General features: G+C 43.3%; 1 protein-coding gene across 3 annotated transcripts in view; it reads right to left on the reverse strand.

The window, feature by feature from the left end:
* Positions 1–7,389: 7,389 nt before the first annotated feature.
* The window catches only part of NOX4 (NADPH oxidase 4), a 310,753-nt gene continuing 292,053 nt past the window's right edge, over positions 7,390–26,089 (reverse strand). For all 3 annotated transcript variants that reach the window (XM_068266792.1, XM_068266790.1, XM_068266791.1), the window contains 3 exons: positions 23,991–24,059; positions 15,617–15,717; positions 7,390–10,685 (listed from right to left, as the gene is read on the reverse strand). In XM_068266792.1, the coding sequence (XP_068122893.1) occupies positions 10,565–10,685; positions 15,617–15,717; positions 23,991–24,059 (291 nt within the window). In that variant the 3' untranslated portion in view covers positions 7,390–10,564. The remainder of the gene's footprint in view (positions 10,686–15,616; positions 15,718–23,990; positions 24,060–26,089) is intronic.

Genomic DNA, 26,089 nt, shown 5'->3' on the forward strand with positions numbered 1-26,089 from the left:
TAAACAAATCTGGCTGTTTGTGGCTCAGCCCCCTTTCTGAATTTGAACCCTAATCACCCAGTGACCAACTGTACCACGTTTGAGGCATCTGCTATTAACAGTATAAGAAAATGGTAGCACCTTAAATATTCTCTTTGAAAATCAAAAGGTGAATTTTTATTGGCTGTTGTAGGCTCCACTCACCTTCCAAAATCTTAATCTCATTCACCCAGTGACCAACTGTGCAAAGTTTGAGAACCCTGCCATTAACGGTGTAAGAATGGCTGCAGTTTATATTTTCCCAGTAAAAGTTGTTTTTGGCTCCGCACACTTTTTGAAACCTGGACACATAGTCACTAAATGACCAAGTTTGTGAGCTTTCAGGTTCCTGGCATCAAAAATGTGTTAATGGAAGCATTTTATCCACCAAGGAAATCTGATTGGCTGTATGTGGCCCCGCACTTTTAGTGAATTTGGACCCCAGTCACCCAATGACCGACTGTAGCAAGTTTGAAGCCTCTGCCATTAACAGTGTAAGAATAGCAGCAGTTTAAATATTCCCCTTGAAAATCAATAGGTGAATTTTGATTGGCTGTTGTAGGCTCCACCCACTTTATTGAATCTTAATCACATTCACCCAGTGACCAACTGTGTCAAGTTTGAGACCCCTGCGATTAACAGTGTAAGAATGGCTGCAGTTTACATTTTCCCATTTAAAATGAATGGCTGAAATTTGATTGGCTGTTTTATGCTCCGCCCACTTTTCCTGGATTTGTAACCTCGGTCACCAAGTGACCAACTGTGCCATGTGTGGGGAAAGGCAGACTTTTACATTTTTTCCATTGACTCGAATGGATGAAATCTGATTTGCTGTTTGTAGCTACGCCCACATGGGCAGGGGGGACTCGAGACCCCCAGAACATATCATCCCAGGTAGTAAGGGAACTGAATACCAAGTTTCGTTCAAATCGGTCAAGTCGTTTTCGAGTGACACGCACGCACGCACGCACGCACGCACACACACACACACACACACACACACACCACACACCACACACACTTTTATATATATATATATATATAGATATTCCTCCTCTTCCATTTATTTCCCTGCCTAGTTGCTTATCAGAAACACCCTCTGATTACTTGTGTTTACAAGCAAGGCTGAGGTGGCTCAGTGATTGGATGTGTAAATAAAAAAAAGACGGTGCAGTTGTTAGTATACACCTCAGTGGGAAGACTCTGGGAGGAGGGCAGCTAATGAATACACAATGAGCAAGAGAAGGGAGGGGGAAAAACAAGAGTCAGGGAGGATATGATGTCAGCATTAAGCTTGGCAAGATGTCCACTGCCTCAGAATAGGATCTTCTGCTTTTCCTTTATAAAATTCACAGGAATCATTACGTGGATAGCACAATACATCTATTATGTAAGTAGAAGTAGTATTTATCTACTTATATATGTGTTTTTTATTTCTAGATTAGCATGGGTGTCGCTTCCTTACTTGCTAGCAAGTTGCTCCTGTGTGGACAGATCACAGACAAATCATTCCAGCGCCCATGCTGCATCTTATGACTCTACAAGCAAGGGGAGGGGAAAGAGGCAGGAGGGAGAGAAATGCAGTGTGTGTAATTATTTATCTTAGCAGCTAAGCATTGCTGCAGACCAGAGTTTGTATTTTACAGAAATGAAGTTTTTGAATCAGGAGAATACTATGTGTTGGCTAAATTAAAAGAAAAACTGTAAGCTTTCAGCTAGTAAGCATTGTCCAGACTCTACTCGTGTTGACTGACAATGTTAGAACATACAGTACAATCAGATTTGTTTGCAAATATAAGTGTCATCCAGATACATTCATTACAAGGGATCTTGCCAGGATTGTGATGTATTTATGACAAATTGATAAGACCCTTGGTTTACTTAATGCCTGCATAGACTTATGCTGACATGTAGAGGTTTTTTTACATAGAGAGATCCTATCCTGTTTACCGTACACTGCTGGTGCCTGGAAACTGTTAACTGTGTGTTATTGAGGGAGGCGTTACTCAGTGATTGCTATGGGGCGGGCAGTGTGTCAGCATGCACCAGTGTAGCGTCGCCACTGCATCTGATCCGAATGCTTGTTCAGGGTCTATGGCTTAAAGCATTAGAGGCAGAGCATCAGCAGAACTGCCAGGCAATCTGCATTCTCTAAAATGAATTAAATATGGCAGCCTCTATACTTCTCTCACTTCAGTTGTCCTTTAATGCTGGTTGGCAGACTGAAGCTTTAAGAACACTGAATTACAGAATTACTCCTGCCGTATAACACTGTGATACGTTGTAGCATTATTTCTCACAAAAAGCACAATGACCTTTGAAGGGGGTTACCGGTTAAGGTGTTTAATAGCAATGCATAAACGGTGGTTTTCATCCACCAGAGCTGTTTCCAGTCACGATTAATGCGGTCTTCCTGCAAAATGGCTTATGGTTTTAGAAAACAAATTAAATGAAATCTTTGATCCATAGGAGATTAAACGGCAGGTTTATCTCAAGGTGCTAAGGTTTATCAGCCAACAACTTAGATAAATGTCAGTGTAAGCTGCTTATCGTCCGTAGAGCTAAATAATACAGGAGCGTTGCCTGAAACACAATGTTTTAAGACCAAGGTGGAAAGAAAAATGTCTGAGCCGCTAATGAAATTTGAACTTGGTGTCGAAAATTGTACATTTTTTAAAGTATTAGCATAGTTATACTTATTAAATGAAAGCTATAGATCAGGGGTGTCAAACTGAAACACAAAGTGGGCCGAAATTGTACAAAGAGACCAAGTCAAGGGCCAACCTCAATGTCTAGTGGTCACCTTCCTCTCTTATAAAGTTCTGTGGTGATTAGTGGCCCTCTTCCATCCCCTACACAGTTCCCTGGTGTTTAGTTATCATCACTCCCCCCTATACAGTTCTCTCTAGTCCAGTGGCAGCCTCCCTGCCTTATATAGTTCCCTGGTGTCCAGTGGCCCACTCCCTGCTAGAGATGTTGCGAACATCAAATGTCCTATTTGCAAACTTTAAACTCGAACCAAGTACACCATTTGACACTTTCAGAAATGGTTGTGGTGCGCATGGCAACGGCTTTACAAGACAGTTCATAGGACAGGCATGGCAATGACAATATGACATAAGACGGACATGGCATTGACAATATAAGAATGTCTTCAAGGTCATCATAGCAAGCATTCAGTGTGTATAGACAATACTTGGGAGTGGAGCAGAGTTCTGCACAGGAATACTATCAGTTTGTGGTGGGCATCAGGAGAAGAGATGCTACTCATGGGACTAGGGCCTTGCAACATGGTAAGGTTTATGTGTGTGTGTGTGTGGGGGGGGGGGGAGGGGGGGGGAGTGCTAAGAGTTCAGCAGGTGATGAACAGTTTGAGGAAGAACATGCTCCTGCGCCTGGTGGTCCTAGAGAGGACAGCTCTGAAACATCAACCTGATTCGAAGAAGCGACTGCCTGGATGGAAGGTGTCGTGCTAGAACTTGGTGGCCCTCAACCTCATTCTGGAAGTGTGGATGAGATCCAAGGGTGGCAGGGGCAGGGCCGGATTTACCATAAGGCCATGTAGGCCATGAGAGGTTACTCACTTAACTCTCGGCATTCCACTGATCAGATCTCCCTTCAGTGGGGGCACCTCTAGCTACTTAATATTGAGGGTATTTATGGCTACCTAATGCTTAGAAAACACCTGTAGTCAGAGGCGTAGCTAAAGAGCTGTGGGCCCCGATGCAAGATTTACATGGGGCCCCCCCAAGCACTCTATACATAACAATTGATATGGCGCACCAAACCTGCCAATGGCAACTTCAGTGTCTGAGGTGCAGGAAGGGGATGGGGAACAGTTCGTTAATGATTATCATTTATAGAAGTGATCATTACAAGCACAGGACCAATAAAGAGCTAATACTGCAGTTGAGGGAGCACCCTACAGGCCCCTCTGGCCCAAGGGCCCCGGTGCTGTTGAGACCTCTGCAACCCTTATTGCTACACCACTGCCTGTAGCTATGACGGGCAAGGGAAGTAAAGGAAAAGTGACAGCTGGGGGGGGCCAGTACGGTTGCGGTGCGATTCGGTTGGGATTTGTAAGTTCATGGATGGCAAGGTCTAGGGTGCCAGGACATCTGCGCCTATAGGCTCCAGTGTTCTCCCCAGGCTGTTTTAGCCGGGTGCTCCACCCGGATAGTTTTGGTGAGCTCCCGGCTGTTATCAGCTCACCTACTCCTATGCTGCAAGCAGAGTTGGGCACCGAAACACCGGTCCTGCATTTTCTTATGTTGCCCCACCCGGCTACTTTTTCATGCCACCCGGCAACAGTTTCAAGCCACCCAGATGAAAAAAAATTCTGGGGAGAACACTGGGCTCCTGTGATGTAAATCCGGGCCTGGGCAGTGGCGATCCTATGATCTTTTCTAATGTGCTGATTATTCTGTGGAATTATTTATCGCTGATGGACGAACCTGCATACCAAACAATGAGGGAGGAGCAAAGGATGGATTCGACTGTGGCTGTGTAGAAGCTGATGAAGAGTCCCCTAAGGTCTCGTGGCTGAAAGCATAAACAATGCTGTGAGATAGGGCTTTAAAACAAGCAAATCAATGAGTTGTGTCAATGGAATTAATTCCCTTAAGACTGCGGGACTATTAATAGAATCCGTAATGAGGATCGGAGGGGGGTTGATATATCGTCCCGGTGACACGAGAGGGGAAGAAAAACAAAACAAAAAACAACAACGGCAGATTCATAACTAGCCAGAGAAAAGTCAATGGCAGGCAACTGGATTTCAGAGGCCGTTGATTACTGGTAATTAGCTGGAAGTTGCAGGATCGATAGAGGATTGCCTGGAGACCTCGCTGTAAAGTGCAATCTGAAAGCGGCGATATACAAACGCTACACTAACACAACCGGCCTCATGAATTTTACAAACCTAAAATGTCGGATTTAATGAGTACAAGAGCTGAGGACATTTTATTACCGGGTGTTATTAATAGCGTAGTGGCTACAAAAGCATTGCGATGTAGGAGGGAAGGGAATATGCCGCATGGAGGAGCGTGAATAACGGCCGTAGGTGTGACAGTGTGGTCGTTATACTGCGGGCACGGGGGGATCAGCAATAGGATGGAGCAACTTCAGTGAAAAAAAAATTGACAGAACAATAAAGAACTTGAGGACTTTCCAAAAGGGATCATAAAGTTTTTTTTTTTTAATTAAACAAGAGAACAAACTTCTTGGCACAGAACCGATGATGCTGTGTATCCGGTACATAGACATGGAGCCTCCTTTTAGTACCAGATAACTCTTCAGTAGGGCCACTATTGAGGTAATACAGGTGGAGCAGGATCATCCACAAGGCAGTATGGGTAAGCGCATGGGGTCTGGTCAGAGCTGGGACTAGGACCTCCAGCAGCCAAGGCTGAGACACCAAAGTGCTCCGCCCCTCCATCCCTCCCACCCCAGCCGTCACACACTGATTACTATTAGACTGTGAGGCACCCCAGGGCCCCTGACCCTGCCAACACCTTCATCTCTAGTTATCTGGCTTGCAGTCACTGCCATGTGTCCCCTTTTCTTATTTCTCTCTGCTTCAAACACAATAGGGGAATGATAGCTGAGTGAGTTGTGCGCCCCCTCCTACATTGCGCCCTGAGGCTGGAGCCTCTCTTGCCTCTGCCTCGACCCGGTCCTGGGCCTGGTGAGGATTCCTCCCCATGGACTAACTTGGACTTGAATTGCTAAGTCTCTTGGTTATGGGTCACTTGGGATTGAGCTTTTGGTGCAGTCACGGCCTTGCCCAGCCCCCACTGGATAGCTGAGACTGCTGGTTGGTTGAGTGCCGGATAACTGGGACTCTACTGTACTACTAGCAAGGTGGGATTCTCTGCATTACTGCTTCCAGAGAAGAAGAGCATACCGACACATATATGTACCCGTAGGCTGATTTCTCAATGGTGGTAAATCCCAGCATAAGTAAATATGATAGGACAGTGATGGCTAACCTTGGCACTCTAGCTGTGGTGGAACTGCAAGTCCCATGAGGCATTGCAACTCTGACAGCATAACTCGGGGAGGCAGAGGCATGATGGGATTTGTAGTTTTGTCACAGCTGGAGTGCCAAGGTTAGCCATCACTGTGATAGGAGAATGACGGTGAATATTAAGTCAGAAGACACAGGGTAACAATGTCCACATTTGAACAGCGTGGTGCTCAGCAGACAGGGATGGCTCTAGCTACAATGGAGATCAAAATGAACCTGTCGCCCACCTCGGTGCCCATCCGTCTTTAGCTTCCTGGATTTGCCTGACACACTGCCGGTATATAACATGTGGCAGTCAGATGGTAGGGGTAATCACCTCACCGCTGGTTCATAATTCATTAATTTCAGAAAATAAACAAACAAACAAACCCCCCCCTCCCCACCCGGTGAAGCCACCGTCTTTTTTAAATAAAGTTTTCATAAGCTCTGTGCCCCCCCTCAAAAAAAAAAAAAAGTGTGATAACTATTAATGAAAAGCATTTCTTTGTAACAGCTGATGCAAACTCTGCAATAAATCTACTCTGTGTCTACTTCCTGCTTTCATGGAAGCAGACATAGGGTTAACGTCCTGTGTTTAGAAATTAGCTGCTCTGCCGTGGCAGTCAGCTGACACAACTGAGAGATCAAGTTACACTTGTGATTAGTCACAGGTGAGGGGGAATTAGGCAGGAGATAAACTCTTTAAATACACGCAGGGTGCACTTCTCTATGTTTTCCTTCTGTCCTGTGCAGGAGTTCAGGTCCACTTTAAAAGGATACCTTAGTCCTAACAATATGGCAAAAATGACGCCTTGTGTGTGTATGGGGAGTAGTGAAGAAGTTTACCGCACCTCCCTTGCCCCAGCATCAGCCTCATTTTTGCTGCAAAGTGACACGTTCTAAAGTTCTGGTCGTCAGGTTTGGAGCATGCGCAGTATTTCTGTGGGAGTATGCGCGCGCTCCCGCAGGAGGACATACCAGCGTGCATGGCCTCTGACCAGGATATACTCCCCTTGCGCATGTGCAGTATATCTGACCGCGCTCCTCGCCGACCTCAAGTCCAGTGTGTGTGCGTGGTGGGTACGTCTTTCCGCGGGAGTGCGGGCATACTCCCATGGACATACTACATATGCACCGACCTGGATTTCGGAACGGGTCAATTTACAGCAAAACGGAGGCTGACACTGGGGCAATGGGAGTGAGGTAAGCTTCTGCATTACTCCCCATACACACAAAGGGCGTCATTTTTGATACATTTTAAGGACCAGGGTATGCTTTAAGGGGTCAGTGGGACAACAGATGCGGAGAAGTGACAAAAACCCAGACAAAAGCACCATCATAAAGCCCACAGAATAAAGGAAAAGTTTAATTAGTAATATTTTATTAGCTGCGTCAGCAAATGCCCAATAAATCTGGTGCCAGAAATGTATGTATGCAACCAGAAATATCTTGGACAGTGAAGAGAGAGAATGTATTTCAAAGGCCCTAACCCGTTGGAGCCCTGATTGTGTTGAGGTTAGAAAAGATCCCATAGATTAAAAAAGTAATCCTCAAATCTATGTGTTTTTTTTCTACCTTGATCCTAAGACTTACCGTATATACTCGCATATAAGCCAACCCGCGTACAAGCAGAGGTACCCACTTTTCCCTCAGAAATCAGGAAAAAGTGATTGACTTGTGTATAAGCCCCCTCCCCAGTATAGCCCTCTCCACAGTAGCCAGCTGTGCTCCCAGTACAAGTCACCCTTTCTCTCCATAGCCAGATGTGCCACAAGGATGATAGTTGTGTCTCAAGACGCCACTAGATGGGGTCATAGATATGAGACACAGCTATTGCCACACAGAAAGAATCCTCGATCATTGCACTGCTGACACATTGCTTGCACGCTCCGCTCCACAAGTCAGGGGATACAGGTAGTCTTGAGCAGTGCACACTGCACACCATGTTGCAGGGGATGGGAACCACGGACACTGCAGGGAGCCAGCTGGTAAGAGCAGGATCACTAGTGCATGATCCTTACTCTCCCCTTCCAGTAACAAAACCTGCTCCACCATCCATTCTGCTCAACTGATTTGCATATAAGCAGAGGGGGTAACTTTTCATTACATTTTTGTGAAAAAATAGGCTTATACGTGAGTATATAAAGTATCCGCACTACATTTTTTTTACATTTACAGTAATTCTTTACAAATAGATCTAATCCCTGTATATATCGACTTTATTGCTCTTTTGTAAAGACCACAAACATGGCAGAAAACTCAGTCATATCACGTGATCAGAACTGGCCAAGAAGAAATAAGTGCCTTTGGTCACAGCTTCCACTGCAAAACATTCAGGACATTGCATAAAATAAAAGTAAATTCTTAAATAGGTTTACATTAAAAAAGGTAATTAGTAAAATTCCCTTGTTTTTGTTCTATCGCTACAAGGGCTTCAATTCACTAAGAAATTCTGCATTCGGTAATGCAGAAAACAGCTGATTTTTACCAAATAATTTGCCAAACCCCAATTCCTGAAGGCTGAAAAGCAAAATTGCCAACTAGTGAGGCAAATTATTGACTTGTTCAGTAAATACCTCAATAAAGATTAGAGTTTATGGTGAAACAAGTAAAATGTTCTGAATTTTAAGAGCAGCCTGGACCTGTCTGTAACTAGCAATCTGCATGTGGTCAAACTGAGGAGCTACCTGGTCCTGCTACTCACCCCATTTGATCTGATGCACTCCAGGGCAGGCTATCAGAAAGAAAAAAAACACAAGAACAGGAGAAGGGGGCATTCAAAAAGGCTTTTCTGTATCCCTTTAGATATGCAGATCTACAGACTTACACACAGAAGAGGGCCCTTTATTGGCATGCTTGCACATCTAGGGCTTGATTCACTATGTGGTGCTAACCTACTTAGCACGTCTAAAGTCTTTAGGCGTGCTAACCAGGATGCTAAGTAGGTTAGCACCGGTTTTCTCAATCAGATCGCGCGCTAAGTACCGCGCGCAAAGTTTTGCGCGTGCAAAGTCCTATGCGCGCGCTAAGTCTCATAGGCTTTAATGGGCACTTCGCGCGGAGCGCCCGGCGCTCTGTGCAGTGCGCGTGTAAAGTTTTACGCGCATAAAGTTTTGCGCACGTAAAGTTTTGCGCGCAAAAAGCTAGTTTAGACGTGCTAAGGGGGTTTTCACAGGCGTGCTAACAGTTAGCACCGCTTTGTGAATCAAGCCCCTAAAGTAATGCAGGAAGCCTGTCACACAGTAACGGCTCATGTAGGCCACTTGTAGAAGAATCACTGCTTGCTGCAGAGGACCGCTGCAGAGCTGGTGTAACCTCTACAATATCGATGATTTTTCAGACAACCGGCGATACTTGTGAGAAAAACGATTATTTCCATGATCATGCGACGTACAGGCACACGATCATGCAAACATCATTTAGTGTCACGCAGCGGTAACGACCGTTACGGTGGATTGGATCTTTAAAGTGAATGGGAACCGCATTTAAAAAAATGAGACAGATACTTACCCAAGGAGAGAGAAGGCTCTGGGTCCTATAGAGCCTTCCGCTCCTCTCCTGGTCCCCTCGTTCCGGTCCTGGCTCACACGGTAGCAGTATTTGACCAAATTAGTCAAATACTGCTTTACCCGGCCGAAGAAGGCTTCAGAAGTCTTCAGGGAGCCTGAGTGCTTCTGAAGAAGGGCGGCCCTGTACTGCGCCTGCACAAGCATGCTCTCTTGCACGCTCCATGCCTGTGCAGTATGGAGCCGCACGTCTTCGGGAGGACACAGCTCCCGAAGACTTCCAAATACCCCTTCGGTGGGGGATTGTAACGGGGGGGGGGGGGGGAGGCAGCACAGGATAGAGGGCACCGAGAGAGGAGACAGAAGGCTCTATATGACCCAGAGCCTTCCCTCTCCTTAGGTAAGTATTTGCTTCATTTTTTTAAAATGCGGTTCCCATTCACTTTAAGATCCTTGATGACGCGCAAAATACTTTAATTGCTTGACTGTGATCATGTGACTTCATGCATACCCACCAACCAGAAGGTGGATTGTAGGATGCTCATCGTGAAGGGGGACGTCACTGGATCCATCTTCCTCCATCAGGAGGTGAGTATTTAGCTTTAGTGAACTGAAACAACAGTTTTTGGTACATTATCAAACTGTTCAAAAAGTCTAAAATCCCGAATGCGTTATTTTACCGACCTATTTTTTTTTTTTTTACCAAACAGCCCTTAGTGAATTGAAGCCAAGGAATACATTTTAAAAAAAAGTGCCATGGGAATCACCAAGATGCCCTCTCAGATGAACATGTTTTATCACAGGGCATTAGTAACATTGGGACCCCTCTCAATAGGTGTCAAGTTTGTTTTAACATAAATACAGTGCATAGAAGAAGCCACCCTCACGGCTGTTCCGTAGGTAATACCGGTAATCCCTTCATAAAACAGCTTCGTGGATGAGAGTCAGTTGTGGCGATTTGAATATTTCCGTTGATGAAGGTTCTTTGGTTGGCATGAATTGCACTTGGCCTCCCTCGTCGTGTTTTTTCCTCTCAGCTGAAGGACTCTTTGTTGTATTCAAAACGTGTCCCGTAGCTATTAGGACGATTGCACAGTTTGTGGAGCTCCTTAGAGAGTCCCTTTGGGCCACAACAAAACACTCCGACGGGCTTCCTGAAAAAAGGAAAGAAAGGAAAAAAAATAACATTGGTTTTTACTGTTGCAGTTACAGGTGAAACTCGAAAAATTTGAATATTGTGTAAAAGTCTATTTATTTCAGTAATTCAGCTTATGGGAAGCTAGTTTATGAAATAGGAACCCGTTTGCAGGTGTTTTGGGTGAATTAGCTGATTAGAGTCAGACACTGTGGGCCTAGAATATGTAACATATTCACAATATTCTAATGGTTTGAGATTTTGATTTTTGGGGTTCTCCTAAGCTGTAAGCCATAATCATAAAAATGATAATTAATAAAGGCTTGGAATATCTATTTTGCATATAATGAGTCTATTTCATATACCAGTTTCACCTTTAAAGAGACACTGAAGTGAAAAAAATGTGATATAATGAATTGTTTGTGTATTACGAATTATTAGAACTTTAGTAGCAACAACAATATTCTCATATTTTTATTTTCAGTTACATGGTTTTTTTTTTATAACATTGCATCATTCTTTATTATTTGCAGTTTACACGCTACGCAGCATTTTAAATACTTTTACAGAGCAGGCCAGTGAACTATTGACCTGTCCTATGCAGAGAAAAAAATACAGTGTCTGACAGTTGAGATAACAAGCTTCAGAAGAAAGGTGGAGCTCAATGGCTTTTTTGCATAGATAACAACTGGAGTTTTTCTTTTTAACTCTTCCTGTACTGGAAACAATATTAGACTTATGTCTCTGCTGCTAATGTTGTATTTCTTAGCTGTACTACACAAACAAATCATTACATCATACTTTTTTTTTTCGCTTCAGTGTCTCATTAAAAGGTGAAACTTATATATGAAATGGGAACCCTTTGCAGGTGTTTTGGATTAATTAGCTGATTAGAGTCTGACACTTTGATCCTAGAATTGTGAACCTTTTCACAATATTCTAATGGTCTGAGATTTTGAGGTTCTCATAAGCTGTAAGCCAAAATCATCAAATGTATAACAAATATAGGCTTGAAATATCTCACTTTGTATGTAATAAGTCCGTTTCATATATTAGTTTCAACTTTTAAGTTGAATTACTAAGAAAAATGGACTTTTGCACAATATTCAAATTTTTTGATGGTTATGAAAATTGCATGTTGTATACTAGGCCTAAGACGTCTAAATGAAGTTTGTATATTCACCCGATGTTTGCATGTGTTTTCTTGTGTTACTCGGGTATCCGCTTGCAAGCTAAAGATGCCTGGGGTTGGAGCCTGCTGGTCCAGAGGAGGCTAAAGAGGAACTCCAGTGAAAATAATGTAATAAAAAAGTGCTTAATTTTTACAATAATTATGTATAAATGATTTAGTCAGTGTTTACGTATTGTGAAGTCTTTTAAATCCCTGATTTACATTCTGACATTTATTACATGGTGACATCTTTACTGCTGGCAGGTGATGTAGCTGCTGCTTGCTTTTTTGGCGGTTGGAAACAGCTGTAAACAGCTATTTCCCACAATGCAACAGGGTTTACAGACAGGAAAATGCCAAGAGTACCACGGTCCTCAGAGTTTCTTGTGGGAGGGGCTTCACCACAATATCAGTCATACAACGCCCCCTGATGGTCTAATTGTGAAAAGGAATAGATTTCTGATGTAAAAGGGGGTATCGGCTACGGATTGGGATAAAGTTCAGTTCATGGTCGGAGTTTCTCTTTAAGAAGATGGGAGTACTATACATACTGCATGAATTTTTCTACTGAAAAATGTTTTAACTAACTCTACTGCCATCAAGTAAATTGATAGTTTTTCTTCATTTTAACATTTCAAAATAAGATCTATATGATAGAAAGGAAAAGTGTGGTTTGAATGATAAAACCACATCTTTTAATTCTGATTTCTTGGTGATTTGCATGCTGAGCGGTGTGGCAAGGCAGTGGTTAGAAGTGTGGCAGGGGCGTGTCTTAAAGTGTCCCTCTTTCTTATCTCAAAAAGTTGGGAAGTATGTTTAGTACACCTATAGGATGAAAGTCGCCTGGCAGGGATCAGGACTTGATCCCTTGGGTGACAGTGCAGGCCGAGCCCTGTCAACACAACTGGCTAGCGACACGTATTGTTGCTATGGAGGGAAGAGGAGGGCCTATGGTGTGGCACACAATGGAGCAGGCATGGAAAGCACAATCCCCTCAGTCCCAATACACTAGATTCCGTCGTACTTGTATACGCAGCCTTAGTATATGTGTGAGACTATATATGTATATGTGGTATATATGTGTGTTTTTACCTTATTTTCTTCTGGTTCTTGGATGTGCCTGATTCAGCGTACATTAGTGGTTTAGCACCAGCTGACGAATCAGCGCACAGCGGTATGTAAGGCTATACGTGGGACTATAATGCATTTCCCACTGGCTGTAATCAGTAATGGAGGATATTCTGGGAAGGGGCATGGGCTACCTGCTGCTCTGCTTCAAGGCAACGTGCAATAAAGTCATTATACACGCCAGGGACTATACCATGTGTGCAGCGCGGCCAGGAGAGGCAGGGATTACACATTCTCCAGAGCCAGTTACAAATTTACTTATTCTGCATTAAAATTTTAAATGTTTGCAGATTTTCCTGCATTTTATTTACTTCCTGTATTTGTACGCCGCCGGCGTGTTTCGAAACGCTTTATAGCGCATGTAGGTTCATTCACGTCCGTCCCTCGAAGGGTCTCCTGGTCTGATGTGTCTACGACAATCTTGGGAAGAAGGCAATTAGCGGAGCATTGTGTTTTCGGGGTGTGGGAGGAAATTGGAGCACTTGGATAAAGTCCATTGAAGGAGAAGAACGTTTATGCATTACGTAAATAGGGTGATGGGAATCTAAGCTGGGACAGTAAATTGCTCACTCTTTGAAACTTCACTTAAAGGACCACTTCAGTGAAAAAAGAAAGCAGTTAAAATCTGTCTGAACTGACAGGTTTTGGACTAGTCCATCCCCTCATGGGGGATTCTGAGGACTTTCTTTATTTTCAAAAGCATTTCCTTAACGGCAGTTTAAATGCCAGCCTCCCTACTCACATGCACGCTATTTTGGCAGTTAGCCTTTAGAAACTACTATTCAAAGAATGCTTTTTAAAACAAAGAAAACCCAGAGAATCCCCATGAGGAAATGGACTAATCCAAAACCTGTCGGCTCTGTCAGAATATAACTGCTTACATTTTTGCTGTAATGGTCCTTTAAATAATTGCCAAAAATGCATATAGGTGCTCCACAAGGCTTTCTGTACTTAGATGTTATTAAAATGGTCTTTTCTTTTCAATTTGCAGTCAGCAGAGGTGTTACTGCTAGGGGAATAGGCTCGGCAGCTGCAGGAAGGCCCAGGGCTATGGGGTGCCCAAACTACTTACCCATGCTTCATGGCAAAGGTTGTTGGGACCACACTTGTTATGGGTGGGTGGAGTCATGGTGGCCACACTTGTTATGCGTGGGTGGAGTCATCTGGCCACACTAGTTATGGGTGGGTGGAGCCATGGAGGCCACACTTGTTATGGGTGAGTGGAATCCTGGTGGCCATACTTGTTATGGGTGGGTGGAGTCATGGTGGCCACACTTGTTATGGGTGGGTGGAGCCATGGTGGCCACACTGATTATGGGTGGGTGGAGCCATGGTGGCCACACTTGTTATGGGTGGGTGGAGTCATGGTGGCCACACTTGTTATGGGTGGGTGGAGTCATGGTGGCCACACTTGTTATGGGTGGGTGGAGTCATGGTGGCCACACTTGTTATGGGTGGGTGGAGTCATGTGGCCACACTTGTTATGGGTGGGTGGAGTCATGTGGCCACACTTGTTATGGGTGGGTGGAGTCATGGTGGCCACACTTGTTATTGGTGGGTGGAGTCATGGTGGCCACACTTGTTATTGGTGGGTGGAGTCATGGTGGCCACACTTGTTATTGGTGGGTGGAGTCATGGTGGCCACACTTGTTATGGGTGGGTGGAGTCATAGTGGCCACACTTGTTATGGGTGGGTGGAGTCATGGTGGCCACACTGTTATGGGTGGGTGGAGTCATGGGGGTCACACTTGTTATGGGTGGGTGGAGTCATAGTGGCCATACTTGTTATGGGTGGGTATAGGTGGTTTGGGTTACATGTCATGCAGGTAGTTTGTCCGTGGGTGGGGTTAGGGGTCAGGCAGGTAGTTTGTGTGTGGGGGGTAGGATTAGGCATTAGAAAGGTAGTTTGTGGGGGGTGTTATAGTTATGGGTCAAGTAGGTAGTTTGTGTGTGGGGGGGGGTTAGGTTTAGGCGTGAGGAAGGTAATCTGCGGATTGAGGGGATTGGGGTTAGGCGTCAATAAGGTAGTTTGTGCGGGGGGTGTTTGGGTTAGTTGTCAGGGGGGAGGGCTCTGTGTGAGAGTAGGCTTATCCACAGTAAAATATTGATATTTAATAATATAATATTAAATACTGATATCTTACTATCGGCATTACTGGGCGCCCAAATTTCCGCACGACTTTTTTCTTTGTATGTACATGCAAAATCGCCTGAAGTATGGCCACCTTATCCTTCTAATGCATTCTAATCAACACAAACGTTTCTACAATTGGTCTTGATCACTTTTGAGCATAGTTGGGCTGCAAGCAATGGATGGGGCTCATCTCTACTGAGGGGTAACAAATCCTGCATGGCACACTTCATCTTACAGCAATGCAGCATCTAGCCTAGACGGCTTCCTCCAGATGTAAATGCCTTAGTGGAAGACGGGGCCTTCGGCTGCACAAAGTGAAATAAAATGTGTGACGTCTGCGCCCTTCACAAGCCGGGAAAACATTACCGAGAGAATCACATGTGACATTACCAGCTCCGACTCTCATATTCGATAAGGCCGCAGAAAGCCGGCACACAAATAGCTATTAAGACCTAAAAAATGTGAGGCGATTCCCATCGCACCTTATTACCCAGTGACACCTCTGAGCGGTACTTACCGTCTGTTAGATTTGGCGATCTCATCAAACAAAAGTTTCCAACACGGCCGTCCGATAATAAGCCGGGAGTTCAAAGCCTGGTATTTTTCACCAATTATTTTCTGCAAGAAATGACACAGTGGGGTCCGTAAGAATTTGTGAACAAGGGGATTAGGGATTGCGTAATGCTCTGATAACAGCGGCCATTGTGCCTCGGCCGAGCGTGTGCTCACATAGCTGAGAAGTGCAAGCGCGATGGGGGAGTCAACGGCTAATAATGACTTCTGCTGTAAGCTGTGGGGGGACTCCGACACATTGATGGGAGGCAGCGGCTGAGTTAATTTGACGCCTGAGCTCTGCCTTCAGGAAGCCTATAGCAGCGAGGTGGAGCAGGAGATGCTACAGAAACTCACCCTTATCAGTAAAAAAAGAGGAGAGTCTACCAACTAAACATTTAAAGCACACCTGAACTGAAAATAAACGAATGAGATAAATAATTGTATGTGTTGTACTAATGGTAAATACATTAGTAACAAAGAACTGAGTCTCATTTTTAAAGAGAACAATGAGGCGTAATAATTGTGGAAACAATTACCAAACCTCCCACACTGCCTGGACCCTCCTTAAAGTGAACCTCCGGATGAAAAATCTACTCAGCAGAACTGAAAAGGCTTGGTGTTTCTTTAACAGTTTCACAGCATCAGAACTTTGTTTTTCTTACCAAATCATCATTTTTAGCTGCATTTTTAGCTAAGCTCCACCCATCAAAGAAAAAAAGCCCGGGCTTTTTTTCCCCTGATGCTGTGCAGAGCATGATGGGATTTCCTATGTTGTTATTCACGTTGCCTAGCAACTGGGAGGGGTAATCAGGACACAGGACAGTTGGAACTGTGTCTCATGCTCCCTGTCACCTCCTTTCAACCAAAAAGATGGCTGGCTGCCATCATGAAATCAAACATTTGCCTGTTCTTTTAAAACAGTGTGGGTAAGAGATTATTTTACCTATCTATTTTAATTAACATAACTAATGTAACTTAATGACAGTATGTTTGTTTAGGCTGAAGTTCCTCTTTAAGGAGGAACTCCAGTGAAAAAAATTTCATTAAAAAGGTGCTTCATTTTTTCAATAATTATTTATAAATTATTTAGTCAGTGTTTGTCCATTGTAAAATCTTTCCTCTCCCTGATTTACACTCTGACATTTATCACATGGTGACATTTTTACTGCTGGCAGGTGATGTCAGTGGAAGGAGATGCTGATTACTTTTCTGGCAGTTGGATCCAGCTGTAAACAGCTGTTATTTCCCACAATGCAATGAGGTTCACAGACAGGAAACTGTCAGGACCATGGCACTGACATCCCACTGTGGGAGGGGTTTCACCACAATATCAGCCATACAGACCCCCCCCCCCCCCCCCCCCCGATGATCCGTTTGTGAAAAGGAATAGATTTCTCATGGGAAAGGAGGTATCAGCTACTGATTGGGATGAAGTTCAATTCTTGGTCACGGTTTCTTTTTAACATCGGGGCTGTGCTCCACTTCTGGCATGAGTATGGCCATGCTGCACCCACGTGAGCATAGACCTGCTCCTGTACAAGTGGCTCCAGCTTACTGCGCAGGCTCAGTACAGCCACGTTCTTACTTAAAGGGGTTCTTCCGCGAAATAGGAAAAAAATAAAAAGTGGTTTATTTATAAACTATTAAAAATCCTCTTCAAATAGTGCGAAAAGTGTTTTTAAAAAATGAATAGTTTCATCAAAGTAACACCTAATGTAATCAGTGACGGATGACGGCCAGGGAGGCTAATCCATTTGTTAGGGGTTTTTTTTTTTGTACTATAATATCACAAACATAACTGCTGCGTACCTAGTTGACAGTTCTGTAGTCCGTTGCTGTCAGGAATGGCTCTTACAATTAGAATAACGGCTGTTATCTCCCGGAGCTCTGCGCAGTTATTTATTTTAGTTTCACGGAGGGAGAGCGAGGACCCCGGAGCAATGAATCAGGCAGAGAGAGAGCAGCTGATCAGTGAGAACGTAGGGTGTCTATGCAGAATCCTCTAGCGAGTGATCTCTTTGTCGCTGCAAGATTTATTGGTTTGTGTTGAGTTCTCCAGGCAGCTAAAAGTTAATAAGAAAACACAAACCCATAAATCTTGCAGCGACAAAGAGATCACTCGCTTTCAGGAGATAAAGAGGATTCTGCATACACGCCGTAGTCTGGTTGCCGGGCAACGACGTCAACAAATTACGTTCTCACTGATCAGCTGCTCTCCCTCTGCCTGATTCATTGCTCCGGGGTCCTCGCTCTCCCTCCGTGAAACTAAAATAAATAACTGCGCAGAGCTCCGGGAGATAACAGCCGTTATTCTAATTGTAAGAGCCATTCCTGACAGCAACGGACTACAGAACTGTCAACTAGGTACGCAGCAGTTATGTTTGTGATATTATAGTACAAAAAAAAAACCCCTAACAAATGGATTAGCCTCCCTGGCCGACATCTGTCACTGATTACATTACGTGTTACTTTGATGAAACTATTCATTTTTTAAAAACACTTTTCGCACTATTTGAAGAGGATTTTTAATAGTTTATAAATAAACCACTTTTTATTTTTTTTCTATTTCGCGGAAGAACCCCTTTAAAGAGACTCTGAAGCAAGAATAAATCTCGCTTCAGAGCTCATGCCAGAAGCTAAACCGCCGCTATCGCGCCACTAAACGAGGGTCCCTTCACCCCCAAACCCCCCACTGCAACACTTGGTCGCAGACTTGGTCGCTCCTGGAGGCAGGGCTAACGGCTGCAGCCCTGCCTCCAGTCGCGTCTATCAGAGGCGCATCGCCGCCTCTCCCCCGCCCCTCTCAGTGAAGGAAGACTGAGAGGGGCGGGGGAGAGGCGGAGATATGCGCTGACAGACGCGTGTGGGGCAGGGCTGCGGCAGTTAGCCCTGTCCCAACCAGGAAGCGCTCCCCCGCTGCACCGAGGGGATTTGGAGGTGAAGGGACCCTCGTTAAGCCACGGGATAGCGGCGTTTTAGCAGGGGCACACATGCCCCTGCTATCTATGAGGTCTGAAGCGAGATTTATTCTCGCTTCAGACTCTCTTTAAAGAGGAGCGCAGGCCCGATCGGATTACCGACAAGCCTTTGTAATCTTTGGAGGGTCCGCAAGTGGCAACGGGAACTAAAGGATGCCGTAAAAAGCCTCTGTAGAATATCCATAGGCTTCCCTCTTTTTAAGTAAGTATAAGATTTGCGTACGTTAAAAAAGGGCGCCGGGAAAAAAGGGCGCAGGGTTTTAAAAGATATTCATGAATAACGTTTAAAAAAAATTGTGTTCTATTTCGTTTAAAAATAATCTTTTATAAAGTTATAAATCATTAAATAATGTGTATAAAATCGGCAATTTTAAAAACGTTAATCTTCCCTGTTTAAAAATGTAAATTTATAATAACGTTTTATAAAACATTAATAAGAATTTTACTAAAGCTATACCTAACCCTACTCTCACACAGAACCCTCCCTGTACCTATCCCTAACCCCTAGACCCCCCTGTTGGTGCCTAACCCTAAGACCCCCCTGTTGGTGCCTAAACCTAAGACCCCCCTGTTGGTGCCTAAACCTAAGACCCCCCTGTTGGTGCCTAAACCTAAGACCCCCCTGTTGGTGCCTAAACCTAAGACCCCCCTGTGATAAGCATTAATGACGTTTAAAAAAAATATGGTGCGGTTTTTCGTTTAAAAATGTGAAAAAAAAAATGTAAGTACGGTTTTTCGTTTAAAAGTAATGTTTTAAAAAAATATTGTACTGTTTTTCGTTTAAAAATAATGTTTAAAAAATTATAAATCATTAAATAATGTGTAATCATGAGAAACAGTTATAAAACATTAAAAGTCTCCGGGCGCCGCTTTTAAAACGTTATTTTTCTCCGGCGCCCTTTTTTCCTGTTGGGCGCCGATTAAACGATATTTATTATGGGAGTGAATGGCGGCGCCCTTTTTGTCCACCTGCCTCATGCGCCCAAATTTCCTGCTTCCATAAGATTTTGTACCCGACCTTCGGTTTTAAGTTTAGGTTAAGGGCTTCACTTTTAAGACTACATTCTTCTCAGCAGTTTGACAGTCTGATGTTATGATGCCTTGAACTCTTTAGCTCTAAAATGCTATCAGCAGTGTTTTCTCAGCCATATAGAAGTGTTTTGACTTCTATTTATATACTTGTCAGAACAGAAGGTTGTTCCTACTTGACAGACTCATTTGCATTGATAACAGAACTAGTTTTTGTAAACTCAGACAATTTCTTAGTAAGGCTAGTACTACGTGTACGGTACCTATGTTTACCAGAGATGGCCCAGCCTTGGAGAACTCATGGAGAAGCACATGATCAGTTTGATCAGCTGATAGATTTGTAAGCCTCTGATTTGCTGTGTTGACTTACTGGTTTAACACATGATCATGACCAGCAAATCAGAGCCTTACAAATCTATCAGCTGATCAAACTGATCATGTGCTTCTCCATGAGTTCTCCAAGGCTGGGCCATCTCTAATGTTTACCTCATTGTCTCACATGTCAGTTCAGGTACACTTCAAAATGCTAGTTCAGATTTGTGTTTTTTCTAAAGGTGCCCTTTGTTGATACCATTTTTATGAATGTTTCTAAAATATGACTGATTTTGATAAATTTGAAATTACCCTTTATGACAAACAACAAAACTATCATATATATATTGTTACCTGGTTAGTATTATTAGAATAAAATCAAACTAGGTGAAAAATTAGATAAAAAATTGATTTAAAAACATATACAGTATTTTTCACTTCATAATAGGGTGTCTGATGTCTATGTCTATGTGTCTGATAATACATTAAATTTGTTATTTTAAAAAAATAATACAAAATAATAAATCATTTATGTTAATGGTTTTCAACTTGATCAGAATGGATAGGACCATAAAAATCCGCTAAGTAGAATTGACAACTCAGCGATGTAGAATACATTATACAACCAGTTTTATCTATTATGGCTGATAAGAGTACTGGTTTAGGGCTCTGCTTTTGACATGGGAGACCAGGGTTCGAATCCTGGCTAGGGTCAGTACCTATTCAGTAAGGAGTTCAAGGCAAGACTCCCTAACACTGCAGGGTGGCCTCCTGAGCGCGTCCCAGTGGCTGCAGCTCTTGAGCGCTTTGAGTCCGAAAGGAGCAAAGCGCTATTTAAATGTTCGGATTATTATTATATTATCGTGAGCAATTTGCTCATTCTTTTTGTACAATTTGATTTGATTTATCTGTTTGAAATAAAAATTTCAAGGTTCCTGCCCCAGGTTCAGTATTTTTTGTTTCCCAGGTTTTTGCCCTCTAAACCTAGGTGCTTTTTATTTTCCATAGCATCTTAAAGAGAACCCGAGGTGGCTTCCTAAGAATGAAATCCGCACACAGAGGCTGGGTCTGCCTATACTGCCCAGCCTCTGTTGCTATCTCAATCCCCCCTAAGTTCCCCCTGCGTCCTTCCCTCCAATCAGCGGAGGGGAAAGGGACGCAGGTGGGGGCCGGAGTTATGAAGGAGGCGGGGGGAGCGGCGAGAGTGACACTACAGAGGTAAACACAGCCCGCTGCGTGTCGACAGCGCGGCTGTGATTTATAGGGCATAGCAGACCGCAGGGGGAACTTAGGGGGGATTGAGATAGCAACAGAGGCTGGGCAGTAGAGGCAGACCCAGCCTCTGTGTGTGGATTTCATTCTTAGGAAGCCACCTCTGGTTCTCTTTAAGGTCTGAAAAATACAAAAAAAAGGTCCGAAAAATACGGTAGCTATAGGAAGTGTTTCTGATGCTGAAATCAGGAAAATTACCATTAAAGTGCGTGTCCTGACTCCTGAATAATTTACTACAATCTACTATATGTCACTACAGGGCCTCTTTGAGTCTGAAAAATTTGCAGCTTATTGAACATTTCTTTTAGCCACATAGGAAAATTCATTACTGTGGAAACAGCGGGCACACTGAAGAGCTGCAAATTCTTCCTATTTTTTTCCTAGATTTATTCTTAACCATTTGAGGACCACAGTGGTAAAACCCCCTAAAGACCAGGCTGTTTTTTTCATAATTGACTACTGCAGCTGTAAGGCCAAGCTGCTGGGCAGCACAACACAGCACACGAGTGATTCCCCCCCCCCCCCCCCTTTTCTCCCCACCAACAGAGCTCTCTGTTGATGGGATCTGATCGCCCCTCTTGTGTTTATTTATTTTTTTATAAATATTTCTGTTCTTATTTTTTGAATATTTTTTTACTAATTCCTTTATTTTTTCCCAATCCCTTCCCTCCCCCAGCCAGAGCATGAGAGCCGATCGCTCTCTTGTCCCCCAGAGGTTTTCGCCGTCTAACAGTTTCCTGAGTGGCAATCGCTGCTCGGAGACTGAAGGCGGGGCAGATCTCCGCCCCCCGAGCAGGAGATGCACACGCAGCCTGCGCGCGGTCTCCTGCAAACTGCAGCCCCAGGACTTGACGCCAATCGGCGTCAGGTGGTCCTGGGGCTGCCGCCGCGGCCACGCCCATTGGCGTGGAGCGGTCTTAGAGTAGTTAAAGGAAAAATACTACGGTTTTGGGCTCAAAACAGTCCCCTTCCTCAGGGTGACAAAAATGTTGTATATACTGCATATACAGGATCTTCTCAAAAAATTTGCTTATTGTGATAAAGTTCATTATTTTCTGTAATTTACTGATAAACATTAGACTTTCATATATTTTAGATTCAAATACACACAACTGAAGTAGTTCAAGCCTTTTATTGTTTTAATATTGATGATTTTGGCATACAGCTCATAAAAAACCCAAATTTCTTTCTCAAAAAATTAGCATATTTCATCCAACCAATAAAAGTAAAGTGTTTTAAAACAAAAAAGTCAACCTTCAAATAATTATGTTCAGTTATGCACTCAATACTTGGTTGGGAATCCTTTTGCAGAAATGACTGCTTTAATGCGGGGTGGCATGGAGGCAATCAGCCTGTGGCACTGCTCAGGTGTTATGGAGGCCCAGGATGCTTCAATAGCGGCCTTAAGCTCATCCAGAGTGTTGGTTCTTGCGTCTCTCAACTTTCTCTTCACAATATCCCACAGATTCTCTATGGGATTCAGGTCAGGAGAATTGGCAGGCCAATTGAGCACAGTAATACCATGGTCAGTAAACCATTTACCAGTGGTTTTGGCACTGTGAGCAGGTGCCAGGTCATGCTGAAAATTGAAATCTTCATCTCCATAAAGCTTTTCAGCAGATGGAAGCATGAACCCACTTTTGAACCAGAAACAGCAGCAGAAGCACCTGACCTGGGCTACAGAGAAGCAGCACTGGACTGTTGCTCAGTGGTCCAAAGTACTTTTTTCGGATGAAAGCAACTTTTACATGTCATTCGGAAATCAAGGTGCCAGAGTCTGGAGGAAGACTGGGGAGAGGGAAATGCCAAAATGCCTGAAGTCCAGTGTCAAGTACCCACAGTCAGTGATGGTCTGGGGTGCCATGTCAGCTGCTGGTGTTGGTCCACTGTGTTTTATCAAGGGCAGGGTCAATGCAGCTAGCTATCAGGAGATTTTGGAGCACTTCATGCTTCCATTTGCTGAAAAGCTTTATGGAGATGAAGATTTCATTTTTCAGCATGACCTGGCACCTGCTCACAGTGCCAAAACCACCGGTAAATGGTTTACTGACCATGGTATTACTGTGCTCAATTGGCCTGCCAACTCTCCTGACCTGAACACCATAGAGAATCTGTGGGATATTGTGAAGAGAAAGTTGAGAGATGCAAGAACCAACACTCTGGATGAGCTTAAGGCCGCTATCGAAGCATCCTGGGCCTCCATAACACCTGAGCAGTGCCACAGGCTGATTGCCTCCATGCCACACCGCATTGAAGCAGTCAATTCTGCAAAAGGATTCCCGACCAAGTATTGAGTGCATAACTGAACATAATTATTTGAAGGTTGACTTTTTTTTTGTTTTAAAACACTTTTCTTTTATTGGTCGGATGAAATATGCTAATTTTTTGAGATAGGAATTTAGGGTTTTCATGAGCTGTATGCCAAAATCATCAATATTAAAACAATAAAAGGTTTGAACTACTTCAGTTGTGTGTATTTGAATCTAAAATATATGAAAGTCTAATGTTTATCAGTACATTACAGAAAATAATGAACTTTATTACAATATGCTAATTTTTTGAGAAGATCCTGTACAGGATATAATTATATCATAATTTCAAGATATTAAAAACAAACATAAAAGTACGTGGAATTTCAGAAATCACTGCAGTCCTACCAACTTTTTACAAGTAGACAGGTGAGCTTTGCCAAGCTGAATAATCTTTCAAATGAAACAGAGCGAAAATGAGCAGGAGGATTTTTACCTGTATTCCCTCTGCCTGGCTGAGGTACAGCTTGATGTTCAAATAGTCTGGACGCGTTTCTTGCCAGAGCTGATGGAAGTGAGCAAACACTGTAAGTTAGAAGCTGGGAGTTGGCGTTTCATATGAAATCAGTTCCGCAATGGATCTACAATTTCAACTGCAACAAAGTCAAAGCATCATTTTGGTAAAAAATGATTCAGTTTTAATTTTAACCCAAACATGAAATATTGTGAAGGGTTTCTTTTAAAGTGTACCCGAGGCAGCATGTGACATGGGGCTTGATTCACTAAGACAAACAGCATGCCTTATCAGAGTTAACATGCCTTATCAGAGTAGCATAGCGAGCGCTACAAACGTATGCCTGCTAATTGGCAGGCAGCCTATTGGGCCAATCAAAGTGCGGGGATAACGTCCTTTATGCTGGGTACACACTATGAGATTTGCTGGCCGATTTACTGTCAAATCGATTATTTCTAACATGTCCCATCTGCATTCCGATCAATTTCAGAGCATTTTCCAATGAATGTCCTATTAAAGTGAACGGAAATCGATCAGAAAATGCTCGGGGATTGATCGGAAAGCAAATCGGACATGTTGGAAATAATCCATCTGACAGTAAATTGTCCAGAAAATCTCATAGTGTGTACCGAGCAATAAAGTGATTGGACCCGCAGGGCTCAAGGCAGGACGAATGGAGCTCTCGTCATTGCCAATTATCAGGCATACGTTCATAGCTCTCACTGTGCTACTCTGATAAGGTGTGTTAACTCTGATAAGGCATGTTAATTGATATGGCCTGTTACTTAGATAAGGTGTGTTAACTCTGATAAGGCATGCTATTTGTCTTAGTAAATCAAGCCCATGATGAAGTAAACATGTGTATGTACAGTGCAAATCATTAATAACCATTAATAATATTTTGTTGCCTAAAAGAGGTAATTTGTAGGCATGGAAGTGACAGCTTCTGTCTTGTTTGTACCTTGTCTGGAATATAGTAAAGATCACTGATAAGCTAATTACAGCCATAAAAGTTTTCTTATCAGAATACAAATTCTGAGTGCACGGGAGATAGAAGGTCAATAGTTCATGTATTTTCACTCAGGGACATTTAATAGGCAGCAACTGAGCAGAGGCAAGAAAACATTCTTTCTGCTTGTAAATGTTTAAATATAAAATAATACCATGGGATACCTAAAAAGGTCATTGTTAGGAGTAGAAAGATAAATACAATTGTTTATCTTATCAGTTTATTTTCACCTCGGGTTCACCTTAAAGTGTAACTTTCGGGCATAAAATAAAAAATCAATCCTTTATTTTTATCTGGTAAACAAGTAATAAGGATGCTAACCAGGCAATCCAAATGTTAAAATCACCATTACTTTTCTTGTTGATAAATGATCATTCCCCAGATTACCTGACTCTTATTTGTTACACAAAAAAATTGGTAAACAAAAAGGAAGTTGCAGGGCATGCTGGGTTGTCTTTTTTTTGCTTCTCTATTTCCCCTCAGACTTAACTAATGCAGCCCGATTGGCTGAAGCATCTTTCCCTTCTGTTTTCCCCTCCCACACTTCTGTTCCTCTCTGATTGGCCAATATTTCTCATGCTGAGACAATGCACTTTCTATAGTGAAGGGCGGGCAAATCAGGCAGAGGAGACTAAGGGCAGGAAATGACATCGGGATTGGCTTCAAAATAGCCACACTTAAAATGGGAAATGCTAAGAAGGATTTTCTCTTTTTTTTACTGTAGAAAAATCACTAAAATCAAAACGTGGACAGTGCAATACACATTATATAGGAGAGAACAGAGGCGCCAAAAGGATAGAAGGGGTTTTAAAGGAGCTTAAAAGCCAAAAATGTGGTAATTAGAGGAGGCAGTGGTGGACTTACCTCCTCCAAGCAGACACAACACGACTGTACATTCAGTCTATTTATTAACGAACTCCAGATAAAACAAAGCAACGCGTTTCACGGGCCAGCGCCCGCTTCCTCAGGCAATAGAAAAAGGAGTTACAGCATCTAGCAAAACAAACAACACTCGGCACCTCTGTTCTCTCCTATATAATATTGTATTCACCCTGGGTGGAGGGTTGCGACC

This window comes from Hyperolius riggenbachi, chromosome 2 (genome assembly GCF_040937935.1).
Source record: "Hyperolius riggenbachi isolate aHypRig1 chromosome 2, aHypRig1.pri, whole genome shotgun sequence".
Lineage (NCBI taxonomy): Eukaryota > Metazoa > Chordata > Amphibia > Anura > Hyperoliidae > Hyperolius > Hyperolius riggenbachi.